The sequence below is a fragment of the Podarcis liolepis genome (genome assembly GCF_965112155.1).
Source record: "Podarcis liolepis genome assembly, chromosome: 4".
Classification (NCBI taxonomy): Eukaryota; Metazoa; Chordata; class Lepidosauria; order Squamata; family Lacertidae; genus Podarcis; species Podarcis liolepis.
In genome coordinates this window covers 61,010,184-61,034,781 of record NC_139558.1, presented here as the reverse complement: position 1 = coordinate 61,034,781, position 24,598 = coordinate 61,010,184, and the positions used below count along the sequence as shown (strand labels likewise).

The window sequence follows — 24,598 nt, the reverse complement described above, 5'->3', positions numbered from 1 at the left end:
ACACACAATCTCAGCTAAAGCATCCATGGCAGATGACCATCTAACCTCTGCTTAGCAACCTCCAATGGAGAGATTAGAAGAGTGATAAATAAATAAAAAAATCAAATTCAGCCTAGACAAAATTAAAGCAAAAAGCAAAATGCCCTTCTTAGTAGCAGCTTTTCAAAAAGAGAGAGAACGTATTGTAATGTGTGTAGCACTTTAAGTCCAAATACTATTCCTTTGAGAGCCCTTTGTTTAGTCTATTTTAAGCACCTGATGCAAAGGGAACACACAAGTGCTAACATGTTTGCCACAGCTTCAGAGATGCAGCATCAAGTATGCTCTGCTCATAAAGAAGATTGAAAAACAGTCTCAAAGACCGTTTTCACCATTCCAATTCTGTACTTGATGGCTGTATTTACTACTTCCTTTAAAAGAACACAAAACTTTTCCTCTTTAACCTGAAGTAATAAAATTAGTACTTGTATTGCCAAGGGCTGCTTTGTACACACTATTTACACAGTCGCTTGTGAAGTGCAGCACAAATTTGTATTGGGGGGGTTGGGGGTTGTTTTTGTTTGTACAAGTATATCTTGTTGGTTCCCTAGCTTGTATTCTTTTAGCAAAATAAATATAAATGTCCCACTTAAGAATATGTACATGATTTTCATGTTCATGTACGTGGGTTGGCTTTGAAACAGCTCGGATGGGCCATCTTGCCTGCACAAAAATGTTTCTCTCACAAAACATAGCTGCTTTTTCTGAGACATAGTTGCCCAATTTACTCTTAATTAGCCGTTTTCTAGCTGGGCTAATTGTATTCCAGGTAGTTGTAAAAATAGGTTAGGGAACAGAAGCAATGGCTCCAAAGGTTCATCTTCAGACCAGTGTCCCTAAGCAAATGCCCACTTGCTCAATACATGGCCTAGCTTTAAAAGCAGCATCAAGAACATAAGCTGTAAAAGTCAAGAGGTGTGGGATGTAGCTGTTTGTCAAACCTTAGAAGTCTCACCCTCATTGTACTGATGCCTTTGAAATACAAAAGGAACCTTTATCATTAAGAGAACATTAGGTATAAATATTGTTTGTAATGATTCCAAAAAAAACCCCCCATGAAACCTGGATTTCATCTAATGCTAGCTCACATGTATGTGTAATGGGATTTTTGCCTGAACAAATAACATGTAGTGTTTAATTTTTGAAAAGTATGAACACCATCTGCTTCCCACAGAACGAAACAGAGATTCCCACAAACATGCAGAAACTAGCTCCAAAAGCTAGCCTGCTGGCAGGAAATCATGAATATAATTTCTAAATAGCCAGCCAACCAAGGCATTGGCATTTTTACATAATTGTTATAAGGGGTGGGAACCCAGGTGACCATCAAAGGCACACTAGTCCTTCCAACAGCAGTAAGACAACAAAAGGCCTTATTTCAGACCAAAGGGGCAGAATGTGCACTGCTGAATACATCATATCTCTTATAATCATAGAGTTGGAAGAGACCCTGAGGAACATCTAGTCCAACTCCATAATACATCATTATTCGTTTGTAATTAATATTTGTACAGTGGTACCTCGGGTTACATACGCTTCAGGTTACAGACTCCGCTAACCCAGAAATATTACCTCGGGTTAAGAACTTTGCTTCAGGATGAGAACAGAAATCGTGCTCCTGCGGCGCGGCAGCAGCAGGAGGCCCCATTAGCTAAGGTGGTGCTTCAGGTTAAGAACAGTTTCAGATTAAAAATGGACCTCCAGAACGAATTAAGTACTTAACCCAAGGTACCACTGTATAGCAATGTGGAATGTAAGAAATAGACAAAATGAATCGAGCTTGTGTTTGGATGTTTGTTTTTGTTATTTAAGCTAGTCAACTCAGTTGCAGGAAAAACCTGCGCTCAAGTAAATGCTGCAACAAGTAATACAAATTATAATTATGATCAACATTGATCAACGTTAAAACGACATACAATTTAGCATCACTGTACTTTGATCCTTGATGCATGTTTTCACAACATTTCAAAGACTACACTTGCTAAATAGTAACTCCCACTGAGAAAAACTTTGAGGAGTTATTTGAAACTATGAATTGTGCCAACACTTATTTATGAAATAGTGTCCTAACACCCTGAATTGAATAAGATGTGAAGACACGAGAAATTTCAGTTGTGAAATTACGTTATCTATGTATGTCCTAGTATTGTTTCTCAAGGTGTGCAGTACAACATCTTGCTAACGCGGACACACAATGGGCTGTGGAACTTTTTCAAGAGAGCCAGTGTGGTGTAGTGGTTAAGAGCGGTAGCTCGTAATCTGGTGAACCGGGTTCGCGTCTCCGCTCCTCCACATGCAGCTGCTGGGTGACCTTGGGCCAGTCACACTTCTTTGAAGTCTCTCAGCCCCACTCAACTCACAGAGTGTTTGTTGTGGGGGAGGAAGGGAAAGGAGAATGTTAGCCACTTTGAGACTCCTTAAAGGGAGTGAAAGGCGGGATATCAAATCCAAACTCCTCCTCTTCCTCTTCCTCTTCTTCTTCAACTGCCCTTCATCTTTCTTTGATTACTCTACTGAGTAATGACTTTTGTAGTTTTTTGTAATGTATGTTATCCTCCAGTAACCTTTGGGTGTTAAGAAATAAAGATGCAGAGTTGTCCATAGTGAGTTTTCAATGTGCTGTATTATCCTAATATTTATATTTTATTGTGCAAAAGGCATTTATACTAGACAGAACAAAGTTTAGAATCCACTGTTTTATTGTGCCAGCATGTTATAAGTTTGGCTGATATTTTGTCTATGATAAACACAAACCTGAACCAGAGAAAGTCTATTATACTCAAAGGGGATTTGCTGAAAACAAGTGTATTTTGGATTGTTTACAGGACTATTCCATAGTTGTATCTGTGATTGTCTGTGATTTATCTTCCACTAAAGGCAAGAGGTTTGACAACAACTAGAAAACATTATATCAAACTTAATCTTCTTTTAGCACAATTGATCGGTGTGTGGTTGCTGTGAAAAAGGTAAATTCCATGTTAGGGTTTGTTAGGAAAGGTACTGAAAATAAAGCTAAGAGTATAACGCCTTTACAACAAATAGTGTGGCCACAGTTAGAATGCTGTGTAGAGTTCTGGTTGTCATATCTCAAAAAGTATGTTGTAGATCTGTGAATGGTCCAGGGGAAAAATCAGCCAAAATGATCAGGTGGATAGACAGACTCCCTTAAGAGAAAGGGTTACAACATATGGGGATTTTAGTGTTGAAAAAAGTTGACAAGGGAGGAATTTGACAAAGGTTTATAATATTATGCACGATGTAAATAAACTGGATAGAGAAACTTGTTTTTCCTCCCTCTCTCATAATACTAGAATGTGCGGTAATCCAATCACAGCAGGAGAGATAGACAAAAATAAATACTTCCTACCTAAATAAGTCCACTGGTCCCATCACCTCCTGACAAATAGAAGGGGAAGAAATGGAGGCAGTGAGAGATTTTACTTTCTTGGGCTCCATGATCACTGCAGATGGTGACAGTAGTCACAAAATTAAAAGACGCCTGCTTCTTGGGAGAAAAGCAATGACAAACCTAGACAGCATCTTAAAAAGCAGAGACATCACCTTGCTGACAAAGGTCCATATAGTTAAAGCTATGGTTTTCCTAGTAGTGATGTATGGAAGTGGGAGCTGGACCATAAAGAAGGCTGGTTGCCAAAGAATTGATGCTTTCGAATTATGGTGATGAAGGAGACTCTTGAGAGTCCCATAGACTGCAAGATGATCAATCCTATCCATTCTTAAGGAAATCAGCCCTGAGTGCTCACTGGAAGGTCACATTCTGAAGATGAGGCTCCAATACTTTGGCCACCACATGAGAAGAGAAGACTCCCTGGAAAAGACCTTGATGTTGGGAAAGATTGAGGGCACAAGGAGAATGGGACAACAGAGGAAGAGATGGTTGGACAGTGTTCTCAAAGCTACTAACATGAGTTTGACCAAACTGCAAGAGGCAGTGGAAGACAGAAGTGCCTGGCGTGCTCTGGTCCACGGCATCACGAAGAGTCTGACATGACTAAACACCTCCTAAATAAGTGCTTCCTACCACAGGTTGTGGTGATTACCACCAATCTGGATAGCTTTAAAGCTGGAATAGACAAATTCTTGAAGAATAGGTCCATGAATAGCTACCAGTCCCGATGCCTCTGAATACTAAGGAACAGTGGGAAAGTGCTAATGACCTCACCTTTCTGGTTGGACACTGTGAGAAACAGGCTGCTGGACTAAATGGGCATTATGTCTGATCCAGAGGCCCACCCTTCTTACAAAATAGTCAAAGAAATTAATGAACAAAAATTACTTTTTCAACCATTACTTCAGCTGGGTGTGTGATATGACAAGAGCCCTTTTTAACTTTCAGAAATGGTAAAAAGACTGGTATCAAGGTAGAATGCTGGGAAGATTGGAATTACAGTTATCCCTAAATAGATGGCAAAGGATGTGATCTGAACTGCCATAAATCCACATTCACAACACAAATGGCACATTTTGTCCCATTTTCATCGAACTCTAAAATTTCATGATAGAGTGGTACCTTGGGTTAAGTACTTAATTCGTTCCAGAGGTCTGTTCTTAACCTGAAACTGTTCTTAACCTGAAGCACCACTTTAGCTAATGGGGCCTCCTGCTGCCACCGGAGCACGATTTCTGTTCTTATCCTGAAGCAAAGTTCTTAACCCGAGGTACTATTTCTGGGTTAGCGGAGTCTGTAACCTGAAACATATGTAACCTGAAGTGTATGTAACCTGAGGTACCACTGTACTAAGAAGGCACAAGAACTAAGACAATTCACCATCTGAATCTGCATCATACCACCATGTAATATCACCTGTAGGCCACTCATGTTTCTCTGGGTACTCAGAGATAGGCATGGAGTATATCTTCCTGACATTATATCTCAAAAACACATGGTTTGCTTTTCTCTGACTGCATTCATACCCAAAAGATACAAAAATCATAATGATGTAAAGGAAGAGCTCTTGGAAGCTCAAAGCCTTAGCTTGTGAGTGAGGGATGACCTATTTTTAAGGAGGAAAAAAAGAACAGCTGGTTTGAGTTTCAACAAAGGGTCTTTCTTCCTCAGTTATGCTTTCTTCATGCTTACTGTTTTATTCATAATACAGAAAAAATAAAACATATGTTAAAGCAGTTTAGGATCATTTCACATATTATATTCAGTGGGAAAGATAGCTTAGTATGTATGGTGGGCAAACCATGATGGACTCAGGTTTGCTACTGAGTGTACCTTTGGCAGCCTTCCTTATATGTATGATGCATGCCTGCAAACATGTGATATTAGCATTTTCCAAAATTTTAAGGAAAGGGTAACATGTGAAGCTGCCTTTAATGGCATACTGTTCGTGTTATGTGGCAACTTTCATTTCTGTGTTTCTGGGAAGATAGGGACATCACTAAGCTAATGTAAAATACAATAGGCTTCCAAGATACAGATCTACATTTTATGTTTCAGAACAATGTAGATATGAATATGTTTCAGAAGAACAGCAACAACTATTGACTGCAATTCTATGTACAGGATTGTATCTACTGAGATTATCATAGTCTAGTCAAAACCTTCCCATAAAGTGCTTTTCACAGATTTTGAGCAAGTCCATATTTGTCAAAGATGGACCATAAGTTTGCTCATAGACCTACCTTGTAAAAGAATGGTGTTTTTCTTTTTAAGGTTCAAGTTGTGTTCTCCATGGAAGAAAACTTGAATAAATTATGCCTTGCTCCTGTCCTTCTAGCAAGCTGGTTAATTGCATTTGTTTCCTATATCTCCAAACAGCCTGGTACATTAATTACATTCTGTAACACCAGGCTCCTGTGATTCACTCTGTCACTTCCACTGAGCACTTTAATTGTATTCCTTCTAGCTACCTACAATTTTAAACACTGGCTAATAACTACATTTCTGCAGCCTGATGCTTCCAGGTTTTATGTACATTTCCAACGTGACTTATGTGAACCACAATGCTTTGTAAAAAAAAAAAATTGAAACTGCAGGGCACATTACGTGATACACTCATTATACAACTTGTGAACCAATACTTACATATTCTCAATTCCCAGCTTTTAGCAAGGTTCTCTGTTGTCTCCTGTGTTGCTAAGGGTGTGGTGGGAGGGAGAGAGGGAGGGATGGGTAGCACACAACTGCATGCAATAATTGTAGGTAATACAATATCACTCTCTGTTTACAAGAGTGGCCTCTCGTTGATATGGATACCAGGCTTTTAGCACCAGCTTCCTGCTGGAACTAAGTTTAGTCCCAGATCCTGCCCATATCCAGCATCAACCAGTAAATTAAGGTAGAGTCCAAACCCCGCCCCCCAAAGACACCTCTGTAAAAATATAATGCCAAACCTCCAAATTAAGACAATAGCCAAAGAGATCAGGTACCATATCAAGCCTCCCCACCACCAATGCTCTCATAAAGACTCAGCATGACTGTCCATGTAAACAGTTTGTGCGCCCAAAATACTATGATGTATGTTGCACGTTTGAGGTAAAACACATACAGTATATATGTATTCATAGCCATTGGTGTCTCTACTCTGTAAAAATTATACCTTCTAACCATAGGCAGTACAAACATCGTTCCTTTGATTTTTCTCAATTTCCTTCATTTCAAACACTGAAATCAACAATGTGTTCTTAGCTCTTAAATATCAACATGAAATTCCCTGCAACGTGCTTCTAGGTTAAACGACGAGGTCTTGGTTTTACTTTAGGGAGGGCTAAGCAAGCTGAACAAAAGACAAACCCCTATACAAGGGAGACTGCCTTTACAGAAGGGGAGACACCTACAGCACCTGTTCAAATTCCCCATTGTCTTTAAACAGTGGAAGCCTAGCTTCTCCCTGTGGCAGAAGCTGGCTGTGAGATTCTGCTGTACTGGGAGACTTCCACAGACACGACTCTCTTTCACACTCCCTACTTTGTATACTTTCCACCTGACACATCTCACAGGCATAGTTATTTCACACCTTTTAGCGCATTCCACACATTACTGCATTTTTCTGCGTGCATTGCTTACAAATGCAGCAGCGAGAACCTCACGGTAGTAAATTTCCCATTCACCTCTCTTGAATCAGAAGCACAATTACCCCATTTAATCAGTCGATTTTCCACCTAAAAAGTTCAGCATGGGGTAAAAATAGAAGCAACAGAAATCTGTTGGTGCGTCGAGATTTACCAGTGCAGCTGATTTCAATCTCTCTCTCTCTCTCTCTCTCTCTCTCTCTCACACACACACACACTTTACAGCTTATGCTAACTATTTTCCTACTAAGTTAGAAAAGAAGATTTGCTTTATTAATAGCATGTTCATATCCATCCCTTCCTTCCATCGTTCCATAGCCCATGCACATTATACAGGATTTCGAGCCCCAAAATCCAAGCGTGCTCTACTCCAAATAAATGACAGTAAAACACAACACTTTAACTTACCATCAACTTGAAAAGAGACAAATCCAAGCAGCAGGAGTGGCGTCAGCAGCCCCATTTTAACATATTCAAAGGCAATCCAATTCCAGGGAGAGAGAGAAAAAAATAGAGGGGGGGAGTAGTCCCAAAAGTTGAGATTCTCCTACAACCTAAGGATACGTGGAAGGAGCCTGGAGAGCAGCGGCGAGAAAGAGGCTTGAATGGGACACTTTGAGCTCCATGCAGATTAGCAGCGCGAGGGGGAGAGCGAGGGAGGAAGAGGGGGCACCGCTCCCAGCTCGGCGCGCTGGCTCCGCTTCCGAAATTCCCACCAATCCAGCGGAGGCAGAGGAATTGTTCAAGTGTGGCTAAGACTCTCCATTGCAATCCAGAGCCCGGGGATTTCTTCGGCAGACGAGAGACTTTGAAAGCAGATACGTTTCCTAGAAAGTGCGTCCCCTCCCGCCGCCACCACCTCGCTCAAAGTTCTCGGCGCTCTGAGGAAAAGGCGGGGAAGGAGGGAGCAAAATCAAGGGCTTGGCTTAACTCTCCTGCTTCTCATTTTCTTCCTCTTCCAACCTCCCCCCCCTCCTCAAAATCACTTCAAGCTGCGGAGTTGCTTCCCTTAACTTCCATAAGAGGGACGCCTGAGCAACATCTTGGCGCGCGAGCTCCTTCCTTCCCTCTCCACAGCACCCCCTCAAAAATATTAAAAATTAAAAAAGGCAACCCAGCCACCCCTACCCTCAGCGCGGGAAGAAACTGCTTGAGGAGAATAAACTCCCAACGTGCCGCTGGGGCTGGAGGAAAGAGCGAGTGGCGGTGGGCACGGTTGTTGCTGCTGGATGAGGCGGCCGCCGCTGCTGTGTAAACGCGCGCGGCGGTGAGGGGGGGGTGTCGCTCCCACTATGGAAGGAGTCGAGAGAGGCGGGAAGCGACAGGCGCGGCGGGGTGTGCGCGCGAGGGAGAGGAGGGGAGAGAGCGCAGCACCCTCCTGCTGGAGCTCGCCCGGGCGGCCTCCCCACAGCCTGGGCTCGTTCTGCTCGTTTTGCTGCTGCTGTTGCTGCTCTTCGTAGAGCAAACACGGAGGTGGGGGGGGGGGGAGGAGAGCCGGAATTGGAAGAGCTGGGGTGTGGATTAAAGCACTGTAAAACACCACACCCACTCTCATGTTCCCCTCAGGGATCGCGGTGGGAGGGAGGGGGGAGAGACAGACACACACACAACGTGAGGCAGCTGAAGGATTGAAGAGAAGACTGGGGGGGGCACAGAGCAGCGCTGCTTCTCTGCCCCCCCCCCGCCCATCCCATTTCTCTCCCAAGCCCCCTTTTCCCTCTTTACTGTTGGCTATAGGTAACATTAACATGATTGCTTCTCACTGCTTCTCATTTAATGGGCAGGTAATTTTCTCGACGAGCGATTTCATGGAAGTCTCTTCCCTAATTATTCAGTCTTCCTCGCCTCTTCTCTCTCTCTCTCTGTCACAGGGAGGCCTTTGAAAGAAGACGGCAATTTCAACCTCTTCTTCTCACTTAGCTTTCATGTGCTGGTACTTTCTAAAAAAGGGAGGTGCAGGAAGGCGATCATGTTGCCTAATTCCAGGTGTGTAGTGATACGCAGCTGCTGCTTAGTAGGGAGAGAACTATGACATTCTGCACATGTTCAAAGACCCCTTCTCCCGAATCACGGCGTAATATTTGTAGTTGCTTAAAGCCTGCCCAGCCACTCAGGAGGGCCACAGATGGCTAACAAAAAAAAGGTACCAACTCCTTTTAAAAGGAAAATGCAGGCAAGTCAGCATTGCCTTATGCAAATACAAGTTACAGTGGTACCTCGAGTTACAAACGCCTCAGGTTACAAACGCTTCAGGTTACAAACTCCACTAACCTAGAAGAGTTACCTCTTCTAGGTTAGAGATCTTTGCCCCAGGATGAGAACGGAAATCGTGTGCCAGCAGCGCAGCGGCAGCAAGAGGCCCCATTAGCGAAAGCACGCCTCTAGTTAAGAACAGTTTCAGGTTAAGAACGGACCTCCGGAACACATTAAGTTCATAACTAGAGGTACCGCTGTATACTTATTTACTCACACAAGTTCCAGTGTATATAGTCAGACCTACTCCTGTATATAGTCCAGTGTATACACTGTATAGTACAGTGTATACACTACTTCCAGTGTATATAGTCAGACCTACTCTAATACAAGGTTGCAGTTAGATTCCAGAATCCTGCCGCAAGCTGGGCTCTGTATATTATATGATGGGTGTACAACCAATTTATGCAACCCTCCTTCCAGTATAAACATGCCACATTGTGGCTGCCTAGAACATGCAGATGCCCTATACCATATACGTGCACAGATCATATGCAAGATTAAGGCCACAATTCTATGCATCTTTTTATGGGGAATAAGGCACACTGAACACAGTGAGACTTCTGAGTAAGCACAAGTAGGACTGAACTATCAGCTCAGTTCTTATTTGCACTGCCCTTGTGCATTGTGGCTTTCAAAATTGGGTTGACTTATTTATGTATACATATACACAGGTTATATGTATGTACTTATCAACACTGGGATTTCGTAGGATACCACTGTGGTAAGGGAGGAAGCCCCCCTCCCCCCCCCGCCAATGTAATTTCTGTTCCAGGATGACCACCCTATCCCACCTTGCTACCTGACAGAACTTATGGTGAGGTCTTGTACAAACAAAACATCATATTCCCAAACTAGTTTGAAATGTGCATTCTACCAAGAATGCAAATTGAGCAGAATTCTAGTTTCTGCATCTGTGAAAGCAATGATGTGATCAGCTCTGCACATTCAGAAGAGTACATGTATGGAATTGACATAGAAGCCATTCACAAGCCCTTCAAGCAACTCTCTTGCACACAGTAGCTGTGGTTGCAACCCTTTCTTCATGTTTATGGAATGGTAAGCTAACCTGAACGTGAGGAACCCTTCTTCTGTGTTTTGCATTGTGCATAAATTAGCTGTAGTAAATTGGGGTCAACCATAGGTGTTTGTTTTGTTTGTTTTCTGTTTCCCTGACCTTTCATTTTTCATGTTTTGACTAAAACAAAACACAAAACACAACACAGAATATCACATCAGTATTTTATAAACAACTCCGTGCTCATCATTTCAACCTACCTAATACCTTAAGCTCTTAAAAATAACACCTTTCTTTCTAAACTGTTGAAGCCCTTACAATGTATGCAATCCAGGAAGAAGATAGAGTATATGGGGTCTCTCATGAGGTAAAAGGATGTCTACAGCAAGGGGTGTGGAGAGAGAGTTTTCCCTTTTCAGTTAAGCTATATATATTCTGTGTGTAGGAGTGTTGGGGGAAAAGCATAACAAGGGAAGACAAATGAGACTGCACAAACTGAAGAATAAGCATAAAGAGGATGATCAAGTAAAGGAATAGCTACATCAAAGGTGTATGTCTGAATACTTGCAATATCTTTAGTGTATAAAGTGCAGCTGAGGCCGTGAGTGATCACAAGAGTAGCTACTAGCTATTTGATGTTAGCACTGATGATTAGACAGGGGGTTAGAGGAATATACACAGGTCTGTAAGCCAAAAGCAATGTTAGATGGTGAATCTTTAGTTCCCCCTACTGGAATATAACAGGAAACAGCTGTTCTTGGTTTGTTATATAGCTAATCTTTTGTGTTTTGTTAAGACCACTTGTTTTGAACTTTCAACCTATTTCTCAAACACTGCTTGAAGTTGAAACATGTGCATTTTGCTCATTATTCCTATTGATCACTCAGAATTATTTAACATTGTTTTGCAGCCCATTGCAGTGTGTTTCTTAGAACTGAGTTAAATGGAATTTGCTCCTAGTAAATTTACTTGTAGCAAATCTAGGCTTTTAAAATTGTTGAATAAAAATTGTGGCTCAGGTTTTTGTTTTGTTTTTGTTTCTGATTTTCATAGCAGGTTGTTTGTGTTGTTCTATGTATAGCGCCTTTGAGAGAAGGCCTTCTATTTTTTTAAAAAAATACTTGCCAGTGTATTGAAATCATACACAATATACTGCACTTTGTGTATTTTATACAAATTACCTAAGTATAACATTTTAAAATAATATGAGTATGATTAGCATCCATATGGGAACTAAGTATAGATAATCAGCAAACTCAAGCAAGATCCAGAAATGTTGTCCCCCCCCCAAATATTCTTTTCAGGTCAAATATATTTTTTATTATTTGTTCTTTTATTAAATTACACTAGATCTGTTAATGAAAGATTTAGACAAATTGCAACCTAGATTTACAGCAATAACTATACAACAGCTATAGAAAGTGATATTGTAGATATATTTACAATATAATTCTTTCCATTTGCCTTCTCTATACAAGTTAGTCAATGTTTGCATAGCTGTACAACAGCTCCAAGCTTGTTTTATGTAAAACAGGAAACAATATTATTCTCTTTTCAAAATATGCCCCACAGATAAATATATTTCTGATACATTTCTAACAGACTTTTTCATATAGGAGGCTACAATTAAGGATAATGAGGGTGAGGTGATCAAAATAGCCCTCTTTGTTCATGTTCTTGTGAATTAGCAATTCTGGCATATGCATAACAGAATGTGAAATATTAAGCAATATTTCTCTTGGATAGTAGACATTTCAAGGATTCAATATATGTGACAATTACTGCTTGTTTATTAATGTGCATTTTATAAAATGCTTATATAATCAAATAGCACCTTTGAACTTTTCAAATATGTTAAAAGTACTTAGTATTGTATTCATTGTATGTCTTAGAATAAACTGATTGAAATTAATAGATATGGCTAGCTTAGGTCATTAATTCCAATAGGTCTTTTTGAGTAAAACATAATTCAAAACAATCCTTAGTATAGCTTTTACTTTGAGGAACACAAAAGCTATGATATGCACATCAATGGTGTGTTGCACAGACTTTGCAATTCAGCATAGTGGTACAATTTGCACATCAGTGTAAACTGATATAGACTAAACAGAGAACCCATTACAAGCATGTGGACTGTGAACACCTCAGCAGATGTTAGGGGTGTCCTGGTTTTTACTTTTTGAAATATGGCAACCCTAGCATTTGTACAAGAAGTTTGCAGAATGGAATCAAAAGGCATAGTTTCTTAACCATTTCTTGAAAATAGTCCTGTAATCACACTGATTTCATTTGGACGTACTTAAAATTATGAATCATTGAAAGCAGTGAGACTTTTTGGATATGACACTCTAGCCTAAATGCTCTTGCCCCTAACTGCAGATATAGAGAAATAAGCTATATTGTGAGTGATGCACATTCTCAGAGACATTTCCTGACATTTTTACTTCACATGTCTCAAGAGCTAAGTGCTGCTATGAAAAGAGATTCCCATTTACATCTGTAACTCACCTTTCCTCTAAGGAACTCAGGTTTTACTTCCTGTGTTATTATCAACTGTGAGGTAGGATATATGGAGAGGCTGTGATTGGCCCAAGCCTACCCCAGTGAGCTTTATGGTTGCTAAGCTGCAATTCAGTGGTAAGCAAAGTCCAATGTAGACAGAAATACTGGACATTTTGTGAAATGATACACGTAAGTTCTGTTATGCGTAGTTCCTCCCATGTAAAACAATTAACCCACCTGTATGTCACTGTTGCTTTCATAGCTATATTTATGCAGCCATATATTTGTTCACTTCATTTTAAGATTCCTTAGTGGTAATTCCTTAATTCCTTAGTTTATTGCCCAAGTGCTCTTCCATGAAGTTCCTGATTTATGAAGATGTCAGTTCATATGAATTCTTCCTACAATGCAGTTGCAATTCTAACAGCATTAGAGCTGCTGCTCTGCCTCTACTAGTGGACTGAATGCTCCCATCAAGCTATGGTTCTATTTTCCAATATAATACTGTCAACACTATTGTCATCAGTTATACATATCAGTGGATTATTAACAATATTATTTGTAGGACTTCTGTATTAGTTTTGTCTGAGAATGGCCTTGTCTCACTTCAGCAATAGAATTACATTTTGCATTGTCTCCAGAAATGCTTTCAAATTAGAATCGATGTGTTGGCCATACAATTTTTCACTGCCAGTGTAATTCGGTTTTCTGCCTAAATTTTTTATATGACTTTATGATTTATCTTTTAAAAACTGTGATACTAAAAACAAGTGAAGGGAGAAATACTGTGTACCATGATTTGAACAAAACATTTATTCTTCATGCAGGATACACAATTTATTTTCTATAGTCATATTTTTTATATTTGGCAGACAGGCAGATCCATGAGAGACTAGCCTGTTTTATGTGTATGTTTAAGCTATTTGACTTTTCTTTTTCAAAAAACAGTCTAGGATAATTAAAGATTGTCAGTTATGGAGTAGTGAGATTATGAGTCCTCAAATTTTGTGAGTCCACAGCTGTAAATAAAGTGTAAAAGGAGAAGGGGTGTATGAAACCGGGTGCGTGTTTGTATAGGAGGTAGCTCAGTGTTAATGTATTAGCCAGTAAACCCAGTGAAGCTTCTAGGCAAGATGGACATGCAGGATATCTATTTAGTTTAAAAGGCAATGTGCAACTTAACTGAGAAATGTTTGTGTATAGCACCGTGGTAGCCAAATCTTCATAAAGTTTTATTTGGAAGTTACTCATTCTGACTGTAGCAGTCAAATTTACTACCATGGGAGGATATTTGGAATTGGATGAAAGCATAAAATGCTTTGTAAGTCTTATCTTACTTATCTTCACACAACAACCAATAAGATTGTGGTTTTCAAGTAACTTTCTTAAGGTTATCCACTGAGTCTTTAGCTGATAAGGGAGTTGAACCCATGTTGTCTGGGTGTGACCAATGAGGTCTGGCAGTAGTCAGATTTTTGAATGTTGATTCAACAACGTGCCACCAGATTTTATTGGCTTCCAGGACGGGTCCTCAAGTTATATTTTCATACAGAGGTACAAAGCACATGCCTCTCATCAAATCTGAAGGACATGCATCTGTAAACCAAGATGTAACCCTTTTAAATACTCAAAAGTAAGAACTGTGAAAGGATTGGCATTCTCAAAGGGCAGATCATCTTGTAAGAAACACACTTAATTTTACATATGTAAGTCCTTGACTTGAGGGAGAGGTACATGATTATCAGTCCACTAGTACTGTGGTGAGAAATGTCCTTCAGTTAAGAATTAGTTCAGAACTTTCACAGAAGTAAGCTACATTCTGGAAACATGATAGTCAGTGATGCCAAGAACAGCTAGCAAGATGCTGTTCTGGACGGATAAAGTCTCACGGCTTGAGGGGAAGCCTGCAATGTCATACATCCTAGAGCACCTGACTTGGAAATAAAAAAAGAACTGTAATCAGCCAGGTGGAGCAATCCAGTAAATTAAATTAACATTAAGATGAATCAAGGAAGCTACGCTGACTTCTGAAGGGAGATGAGATTTAAAGTTCTTTTAGCTGTTTGAAAATAAATGTATAAATTATGCTTGCTTAATTTCACAAATGGAAAAAATACCTCTTTGTTAATTACTGTTAAAATTAAAGAAACAAATCATTGAAGTAATCAGGAAGCCTATAACTATTTAAATGTAGGAAATGTCATTGCAAAATGGTACAATATATTTATTTCTCGGTGAGAAAAACACTAAAGGGGTTTTACTGTAATTTATTTATTACCTTTCATTTATATCCTTGGATGCCCTGTACTGAGGCAGTACATATCCTTGGATGCCCTGTACTGTATTGAGGCAGAGACAGAAGTATAGTGTCCAGATCAAGGGAACTAATAGTGTGTCCCCTAGCCTTTATTTGTGCATCTGATTATTTCTGCCTAATTGCAGAATCTTACATTTGTCCCTGTTGAAACTCATTTTTATTAGTTTTGGCCTAGTTCTTGAGTTTGTTAAGATCACATCTTTTGCAGTATCAGCTACCACTCCCAGTTTGGTATCATCTGCAAATTTCATCCAAGTAATTCATAAAGCACATACCAGCTTTCCCTGGAACATATTTCAGGAAAAAAGCTGATAACTGTGAACTTATATTTTGTCTTGTAACTCACACACTCTTGTTACTTCTGTAGATTGACAGTCATGCCATGGAAAGGGCAATATGAGCAGTTCCACAAAACTTGAATACAAAAATCCAACCTTGCAGGACGAATACCACCTGGGTTTGCAGAACTGTCAGGCAGGGGTGGAAGATGCAGTCAGATTCTTGGTATGGCACTGCTGCTCAGCACAGATTATCCCCTATTTGCTTCCTATAGCATGTTAAGTGGGAGCTCATTTCCTGCTATCCGCTGCTACTGTGCCTCCTGCTGCCATTATTCTCAAAGAGAAAGGATGTTTTAACTCCTGGGGCCTAGAAGTTCCATTATCATTCCTTTATCTTTGCCAGCCCTTACAGGCTACCAGTTACCTTATTTCTGGGAAATGATGAAGTCACTGGAGGGGAGTCTGGCCTTTGGCAGCAGCTGGACTGTGACTTCTGGTGAGTGTGCATGTTTTCCATCTCTTTGAGCTGGTGAGTAATGTGGCCAGGAGCCAAGTTTCTAGAACTGGACAAGGCTTTATGCTAGTTCTTGTATTAGTACTGCCAGGCAGAAGCTTCCTCTTTTTGGTGGAATGATTGCGTTTAGTACATTTGTCGACCGCCCAGTCAATAAAGTCATCTGGCCAGTTTCTCACAGAGTTCAAATTAAGCATTTAAAATGTTTCTTAAAAAAACATCATTGTCCCAAAACCAGCACAGGCAGCATAAGAACATTTAAAACCCAGCAGAAATAATCTGTCCCAAGGGCAATAAAAAAGAGAGAAGAAAGGTCCTAAAAGTCCTAGGAGAATAAACAAAAAAGTATTGGTGTTGAAAGGATCTCAATGTAGGTGACAAACTAGCCTTATTAGGGAGGGCATGCCATAATTGGGGAATTGTTCACCATGCAGATCACCCTGTTGGGTTGAGAGTCTTCACAGCAGCCTTGTAGGTTTGAATGATAGCTGGCATTTGCATGGAGACTATCCAATCAAGCAACTTTATACATTATTATGGCTACCATGTGGAGCTACTTCCAGAGGCTTCTGTTGTAAGACCGTCTTCATTTCTTCTGTCTCTTCTATGGAAGTCCGCCTACTTTTCTGCTTCCCCCCTCAACACCCATGCAAACAAACTCTGATATAGACCAAAAAATAAAAACTTTGCAACATCTATGTGTCTGATAGGCTTGCTTAAAGAAAAAATGTTTTAAGGAGGTGCTGAAAAGTGAAGGCACCTGCCTGATGTCAATAGGCAGTGAATTCCAAAGTGCTGCCATGTTAAAATATCTATTTCTCACAGATGCAGACTGACTATCATGTGGCACCTGTAACCGTGCCTGTGGCTTAGATTGAAGTGGCTGAGTGGACACATTGGGAATAAGGTGATCCCACAAGTATTACTGAAGGAGTACTGTACATAGTTTATATATAATGAACATGGGCATAGCCAGGATTTATTGTGGGGGCAGGCTTTATGTTAGGGGAGGCAGAACTGAGTATCTGTGACACAACTGGTCAGTTAGTTAAGTATTTTTATCTATTTACTTGATTGGGGGACAGTTGCCCCCTTGCAACCAGCCCCCCGCGGCATCATTGTTCAAGAAAGCAGAGGCATATGTTTGTAAAGTACAATATAATGTGTTGCAGTTATGAGATTTTATACAACAAATGTTTACATTTGAATCCTGAAACACCGAAACTAACATTTCTTGTTAGTTTTGTTGCTTTGCCTTTGTATTACAAAGGGAAACAGGACTTAAAGGGCTACTTAATAGTCTGGACCCATTAAGTGAATCAGGAGGAACCCTGTCACTTGCACTTCAGGAACTTAAAGGAAGTGAGGAATATACTCTTCAGTGGCAAATGAATGCTTTAAGGGAATGCATGTCAATAAATCTGTAATAAGATATCTTTTAATACTTTTTATTGGGAGCCACTGAAATATTTCTAACTGTTAAATGTAGCACTTCACATTGATCTGCTCTTTTTAAAAATGTCAAAATGCAGTCACAGTGTCTACCGTAATATTCTGTAATGTTTCACGGAATTATTATTTAACCGTCTCACCTAAATAATATCACATTCTGTAAGTGTTGTTTATGTGTGGTTAGGTAAGTAGACTTATTGCTTGATAATATGAAACCAATTGTCACCAATTATCATTTGATAAACAATTACAAGCCAATGTAGTTAGATTCAGACTGGGAGTAAGCCCCATTGAATTCAGTGAGACTCGTTTCTGCATAAACATGGTTAGGATTGCGGCTAAGTAAATGTTGCTAAAAAGTTACTAAACAGCATCTCAACATCTGACTCATATTATGAATGTTTTAAATGTTAAGAATGCTATGCTCATCAAAAGCTGTTCCTACCATGGTTACAACACTGGAGTGTCTATGTTCCTCTGAAGAGTGTGTGAAGATTGCATGCTATGTTTCTGTATGGCAAGAAGGGTGATTCGCTATATTTAAGAACACATCACTTTACTTGGTTATATCCCACACTGCACGAAGTTAAAAACAAAAAGTTAGAAACATGGACTTATCCTGCATACTGTTTGTGAAAAGTGTCTATATTCTGATCACTTTTCTAAAAACAGATCTTTCATCAAAAATTCAAATCTTACTGGAGCAGATTGATCTCTTTCTCAACATTCCAGGAAATGTATTCATTTCTACTCCTACAAGCCAATCTTTTAAAATATGTATAATTGATCATAATATTTCAAGAAAATGCTTATTTAAGCTATATCACTATGCAAAAGTAGACATTGTTCTTTGTTTACCCGTAATAAATAGCCATAAGGTAAAATTATTAAGAAGCAGTTGCAGTGAAAGGTAAAATAAGCCTCACTAGTCTCAGAGGTGTTCCAAAGCTCGAAGTAATTCCCAATAACATTTGCTTAATATTTCATGATTAAGTCATCAAAAAAACTGAGAGCTGGGAACCATTGCAGATAATACTCTTGTAGTCACCTTGACTTGTTAAATTTAAATTTGACAGTACTTGCCCTAGCACTTATTTTTGCTTTTTTTTGCACTTAGCACTTAATTAAGCTAAAATGTAACTGAAATAGTATAATTTAAAGTTATACGCAGCTGGTGTGACACAGGAAAAAAAGGTCTGAATACAAATTAGTGATGGGAAGTATGTGTGTACAAGAAGACCATCTCACACTTGCTGTATTACAGTTATGCCATTCCTATACAGAAAAGCCTTCAAATCTACCCCATATGTATCCCAAGCAGTTGGTCAACGTGTGGGGTTCTGGAATGTTGAAATGTACAACGCAGTACCATGGTAAATTGACCAAATCTGGCAAAGAGTAACACAACCACTTCAAGGAAGCAGGAAATAGGAGTCAAAGTTCTTGCCGGCCTTTTCTATCTGCCAAACCGAAATTACTGGTGCAGAGAATAGACTGATGCTACAGTACATTGGTGAACACATCTATGCATACACAAACACAAGCATCTATACTGACTAGAGAATGGATATGCAATGTCAGTGTGATACTGGCAGTGGATTCCATACAATGATATTACCTTAAATTGTACTATTAAAGACCATAAGAAGAGCCTGCTTGACCCATCTAGCCCAGCATCCTGTTCTCCTAGTGGCAAACCAGATGCCTATAGGAAGCCTGCAACCAGGAACTGTGTGCAGCAGCACTGTTCTCTTCTGCAGTTTCCAGCAAGTGGCATGTAAAAGCATACTGCCTTTGACAGTGGAGGTGAGACAAAGGCTTAAGGTTTAATGGTCACTGGTAGCCTCATCCTCCATGAATTTATCTAATTTTATGTTAAATGTGGCTATCACAGACTTTTGTGGGAACAAATTCCATAGTTAAACTATGTCCTGTGTGCAGGAGCATAGCTAGCTGCTCCAGCACCCAGAGTGGTGGGGTTGGGGTGAGCCACCCCTTGGGGGCAGGGTGATCCACCCAGGGGGACGCCGCAGTGATCCGCCCAGGGGGGCGCCATGGCAAGCTGCCCATGGCGTCCGCCTGGCGTGCACAAGCCCCATGCCATTTCGGGCAGCGCAGGGCCCTGAGCTGCCGCGTCATTCCCAGGAGAGACGCATGGCTCGGGTATGCTGCAGGCCAGGCCTCACGGTAAGTGCCGCCCCCGCCCCCATGCCATTTTGTCACCCCCTCAGAGATGACACCCGGGGTGGACCGCACCCCCGCACCCTCCTTTCTATGCCCCTGACTGTGTGAAGAAGTACTTTCTTTAGTTTGTTCTGAGTCTTTCAACATTCATATCTGAGTACTAATGTTATGAAAGAGAGAGAGAAAACATTTTCATTTTCTCCATGGCATATGATTTCATACACTTCTATCATGTTACCCCTTACTTGCCTTTCCTCTAAACCGACTTTCCAGCATTTGATACCTTTAATCACAAACAAATACCCTTTCTGTCCCCTTTCCTAGCTGTTCTTTGAGATGTTTTTTGAGAGGTATACGATATATTTTTTATGTAACCCCAAGTACGAGATCATTTTTAGTAAACTCAACAATTACAAGATCATTTTATGAAACCCTTTAACTAAAAACAAGCAACCCCATTTCATATGTCAGTGTTGTATTGATTAGAGTCTCTCTCTTTTTTTAGCTGAACTATGTTAGCAGTGATGAAAATTACAAGGGGAAAGTGAAAGTAATTAATAGTTTCAGTGAAATCTCTAGAGGACATACTTACCATTTGTTCTGACAGACAGAAGTATATGACAATGCATGAAGACTGCCTCTCTCTACTCTAGAGGTGATGTCTGTAGAATAAAATTAAGGTGAAGCAGTGAGACTGTTAAGCAAAAGGAATAATGCTGTATTTTAAACAGTAAAGAATCTTGTGGCACTTGAAAGACTAACAAATGTACTGTGGCATGAGTTTTCATAGTGTAGAGTCCACATCTTCAGATATAAGATACCGTATTTTTCGCTCTATAACACGCACCCGACCATAACACGCACGTAGTTTTTAGAGGAGGAAAATCCGTAGGCATGCCACTCGTAGGCATTCCCTCCATAACACGCATAGACATTTCCCCTTACTTTTTAGGAGGAAAAAAGTGAGTGTTATGGTGCAAAAAATACGGTAACTTCATCTTGTAACTAATGGATATTCCTGGATGCAATTTGAGAACCACCTCCTCCCATGCCAGTCATCAACTTGTTCCTATCTGGTGGAGAGGCCCTTCTCTGTGTTCCACTTATGGTGAAAGCTGTTGTCCGTTACTAGAGGGAGTGGATATACCCAAGTTGCTTAATGAGGTTTGGCTGGCACCATTTCACTGTATTCTGCTGTCCAGTGAAGATCTTCCATTCCCTCAGGCTTTTGTCAGGTATATAATATTTTGATTGGAATGATGTTTCTATCTCTCATGCCTGATTCTATTGCATTTTATTGATGCTGTGGTTTTGCGAATTTGTAATTTTAATTAGTGTAAGCTACCTTGAGTGATGCGCAGACATCAGGGTGAAATGTCCTTATAAACAATTATACTATATTAATTGTTAGTCTTTCAAGATGTCACAACTTTCTTTGTTGTTTTTGGTACAACAGAGTAACATGGTTATTCCTCTGGAGATTGCTGTGTTTGTGAAGATTGTGTTGTGAAGAGACAGGAGTATGGTGGCCAGATTCAATGGTATAGAGCACACATAATTTTGTTCACTATTGAGGCATAAAGCTTAATTACACACACACACACCATCTGACTGGGTTGCCCCAGCCACCCTGGGCAGTTTCCAACAATGCTATACTGGTTTTTGCACAACTGAATGAGAATTATGATGTGAGAGCAGACAAATTGAAGCTTTGCCTTCCTAATATAGATAAAGAATGTGGTAGTCATCTGAGTATTACTCAGAGTAGACCCACTAAGATTAATGAATCTTAGTAATGGCCGTTGCTTTTAATGGGTCCACCCAAGTTATCTACATTTAAAGAAAACTCAGCTGAAGATTATTTAGAGTTGTTACCTTCTGCCACAACAATGAAATAGGATTTATAAGTCAGAATGCATTTCACAACTGTAAATATGCTATAAGTAATACATACTGGAGAATGTATGGCAGGACCACATATTTCAGGAATTTAGGAGATTATTATGGAAAATAATAATTGACATATTGTAGGCTCAGAAAGGAAATGAAGCAGATTTTATTGGGTATTCTTCCTGGCTATCAATAAAGTACACTTTTAAACTATAAATTTATTCTCAGTGGCAACAATTGCTTATGCCAGCTATTGTAAATCAAATTTGGTATTGCATCATAAGAAATATCTGATAAGATGTGACATGCAGTGGAAATGGATAAATAACATTATTCTAGATGAGAGTATAGAAGAATGTAAGGTTTGTCAATATTTTCTGTATATTGGGTTTGTATGGTGATATTTTTAAAATCAATATAATTATAATATTTATTTATTAAATTTCTATTCCACACTTTTCCCCATGTATAGTATACTTTATAAATTGTGAGTTATGAAAGTGTACTTAGTATTTAATAAAACAAATATAGTAAAAAAAAAAATTAAAAGCATAGTGGGCATTTTAAATATAGCAAAAAATAAAATAGTGTGCTTTTTAGCTAATAAATGCCATTTATTAGCTAAAAAACATGGCTTTTTTGTTTTTGTTTTTGCTACTGCCAGCACAACACAATTAAACATATTGTGTGACAAATGTCCGTAGAAAACAGTATTTGGTAATTTTAATTGAAATTTCAGTACTAAAATAAAATTATAATGTTTCATAATGTGGACAACTCTCTGCACATTTTATAAGAGAGTTTCCACATGCAGTGGTAGTCCATTTTAATATGCATCACAGTACCTGGAATCCCTTGGTTTAAGATGGCATTTCTAGTGTGGTTTGAAATAGTCCCACAGTCCTATCACTTTCTTCTTCTTAATTGAATATATAGGCTGCTTTTCCATTTAGAGGCCCTCTAAACAGTTTATAACATCTTACTTAATTGACATTTATCCTAGATGCAACATTATCCATAAGGAAAACCTTTATGCAGACATATATTTTTGCATTGTTCTCTCACTCCCATGACAGAAAAGTCAGCATTTTCTGTAGCAAAATCCATGAGCATTAAAAAGAGGGGGGAAAGTTGGCAAACACATAAATGAAATCTACAAAGTACATTTTCAAAGCAGAGGTCCTAACCTCTAGCTGCCATTGATTAAGTGAGAACTGCTGAGGTAAAGCACTACGGAATACTTTGAAAATACAGATGAATAGAACTGTCCAGTTAAAGAAACAAAAGGGGTAGTGTGAGCTAAATCAGTACTTCTCCATCCCCCAAACCAATAGTATCTAGATTGAAAGAAATCTGTGCTATTAATAATGTAATTTGCATGACACATTCATGTAAGCAAGAAAGCTTGTCAGGATATTTAATGATAACCCATTGAGCCATTTGTCATTCAGTGAAGTTTCTTGAATCAACAGGCTTTCTACTTAAAATACAACACACTCACCAAACGTACTTGTTCCTGGTTAGCAGGAGTTTGCTGCACAAAATTTGGCAGTTTTATTTAAATATTTGTTGTTGCTTTTCTTTGCTTTACACACACAGAGACACAGTTACTGGGGAATAATGGTCTCAATTATATTCAGTACAGAATGGTTTTTCAGGCAGTAGATCCTAGAAAATACTCATGCCCAAGTTTGCTAAATTCCTTGCACCTGTCTGTGGGACAGAACTAGAAACGCTTACTCATCTCAATTTCTCCCCATAATTTGGAGAGTTCAGCTACTTAGGTCATCAGCTTGTGGGCTTCCCAAAGCCACCTGGTTGATTACTGTGGGAAACAGGATGTTAGATGAGAAAGGCCTTTGGTCCTTAGGCCATGGCTTTCAACACCATTGATGATGGTAACCTTCTGGAGTGACTTTCCAAGTTGTGGGTAAGTGGCATTGCTTCCCTTTGGTTTCAGTACTACTTTGATGGGCATTTACAGAGGGCGATGCTTGGGGAGTGTTCTTCGGCCCCAAGGGAGCTTCAATGTGGAGTTCCTCAGGATTCATTTTTATCCACTATACTGTTAACATCTACATGAAAATGCTGAGTCGGGTCACCTGAAATTTGGAGTAAGTTGCCAGCAATCTGCTGACTACAGAGCTCTAAATATCCTTAAATCTGCAGGTGAGGCAGTGGGTGTGCTGGACCATTGTCTTGCCTTGGTAATGGACTGGATAAGAGCCAACAAATTGATACTCAATCCATTTAAGAGTGAGGCACTGTTAGTGGGTGGTTCCCTAGACTGGATTGATGGGAGGTTGCTTGCCTTTGATGAGGTTACACTCCCTATGAAGGAGCCGGTACATAGCTTGGGGGTATTCCTGGATCCTTTCCTGTCACTTGAGGCTCAGGTGGCCTTGGTGGTGGCGAGTGCCTTCCATCAGCTTCGGCTGGTGGCCCAGCTGACCCCTATGTGGACAGGGATATCCTAATTTCTGTTGCCTATGCTCAGATTACTGCAATGTATTATATGCACATGGACTGCCTCTGAAGATGGTTCGGAAGAATTGGGTGGCCAGGTTGCTCACTGGGGCAAGACAACTTTGAGCATATTACACTGATCCTGGCCCAGCTGTACTGGCTCTAAATTAATTTCTGGACCCAATCAAAGTGCTGGTTTTGACCTATAAATGGCTCAGGACCACAATACTTCAGGGACAGCCTCTCCCCACATGAACCAACCTAGACCCTGCGATCATCATCTTAGGCAACAGGTTGGCAACATGACAACAGGCCTTTTCTGCAGTAGGTTCCAGTTCATGGAATGCTCTCCCCCGGGGTGACTTGCCTGGCACCTTCATTACATATCTTTAGTTGTCAGGTGAAAATGTTTCTCTAGACCCAAGCGTTTGGCTGATTAACACTTATGGACTTTTAAATGTGTTTGTGGGCGGAAGTTTATTGGTTTGTTTTTTTTTTATTATGTATTTTGTATTTTTATGTTGTAAGCCACCCTATGATCTTTAGCCGAAGGGCAGTATAAATATTTAATAAATAAAAATAATAAAATAACAGTGGCATTATGAATGTAAAGCTGTTGTCTGTGTACTGATCAAGCCAAT

At 39.8% G+C, this 24,598-nt stretch overlaps 1 protein-coding gene and 2 long non-coding RNA genes across 31 annotated transcripts in view; 1 reads left to right on the top strand and 2 right to left on the bottom strand.

Moving 5' to 3' along the window:
• Window positions 1–24,598, bottom strand: part of ROBO2 (roundabout guidance receptor 2) — a 799,183-nt gene that overhangs the window by 428,599 nt on the left and 345,986 nt on the right. For 3 of the 29 annotated variants that reach the window (XM_083498517.1, XM_083498499.1, XM_083498507.1), the window contains exon 1: window positions 7,489–8,502. The exons of 23 other annotated variants lie outside the window; for them this stretch is intronic. In XM_083498517.1, coding sequence (XP_083354643.1) covers window positions 7,489–7,543 — 55 coding nt within the window. In that variant the 5' untranslated portion in view covers window positions 7,544–8,502. Of the gene's footprint in view, window positions 1–7,488; window positions 8,503–24,598 lie in introns of those variants that run through there. 3 more of the 29 variants (XM_083498518.1, XM_083498519.1, XM_083498508.1) reach the window with 3 other exon arrangements.
• On the bottom strand, window positions 8,837–12,897 carry LOC310704822. The gene is made up of 2 exons (XR_014525047.1): window positions 12,860–12,897; window positions 8,837–9,020 (listed from the first exon to the last, which is right to left on the bottom strand). It is a non-coding gene; the product is annotated as an uncharacterized lncRNA (long non-coding RNA).
• The window catches only part of LOC310704824, a 44,277-nt gene continuing 35,516 nt past the window's right edge, over window positions 15,838–24,598 (top strand). Inside the window, exon 1 of the long non-coding RNA XR_014525049.1 lies at window positions 15,838–15,947. This is a non-coding gene — a long non-coding RNA (uncharacterized lncRNA). The remainder of the gene's footprint in view (window positions 15,948–24,598) is intronic.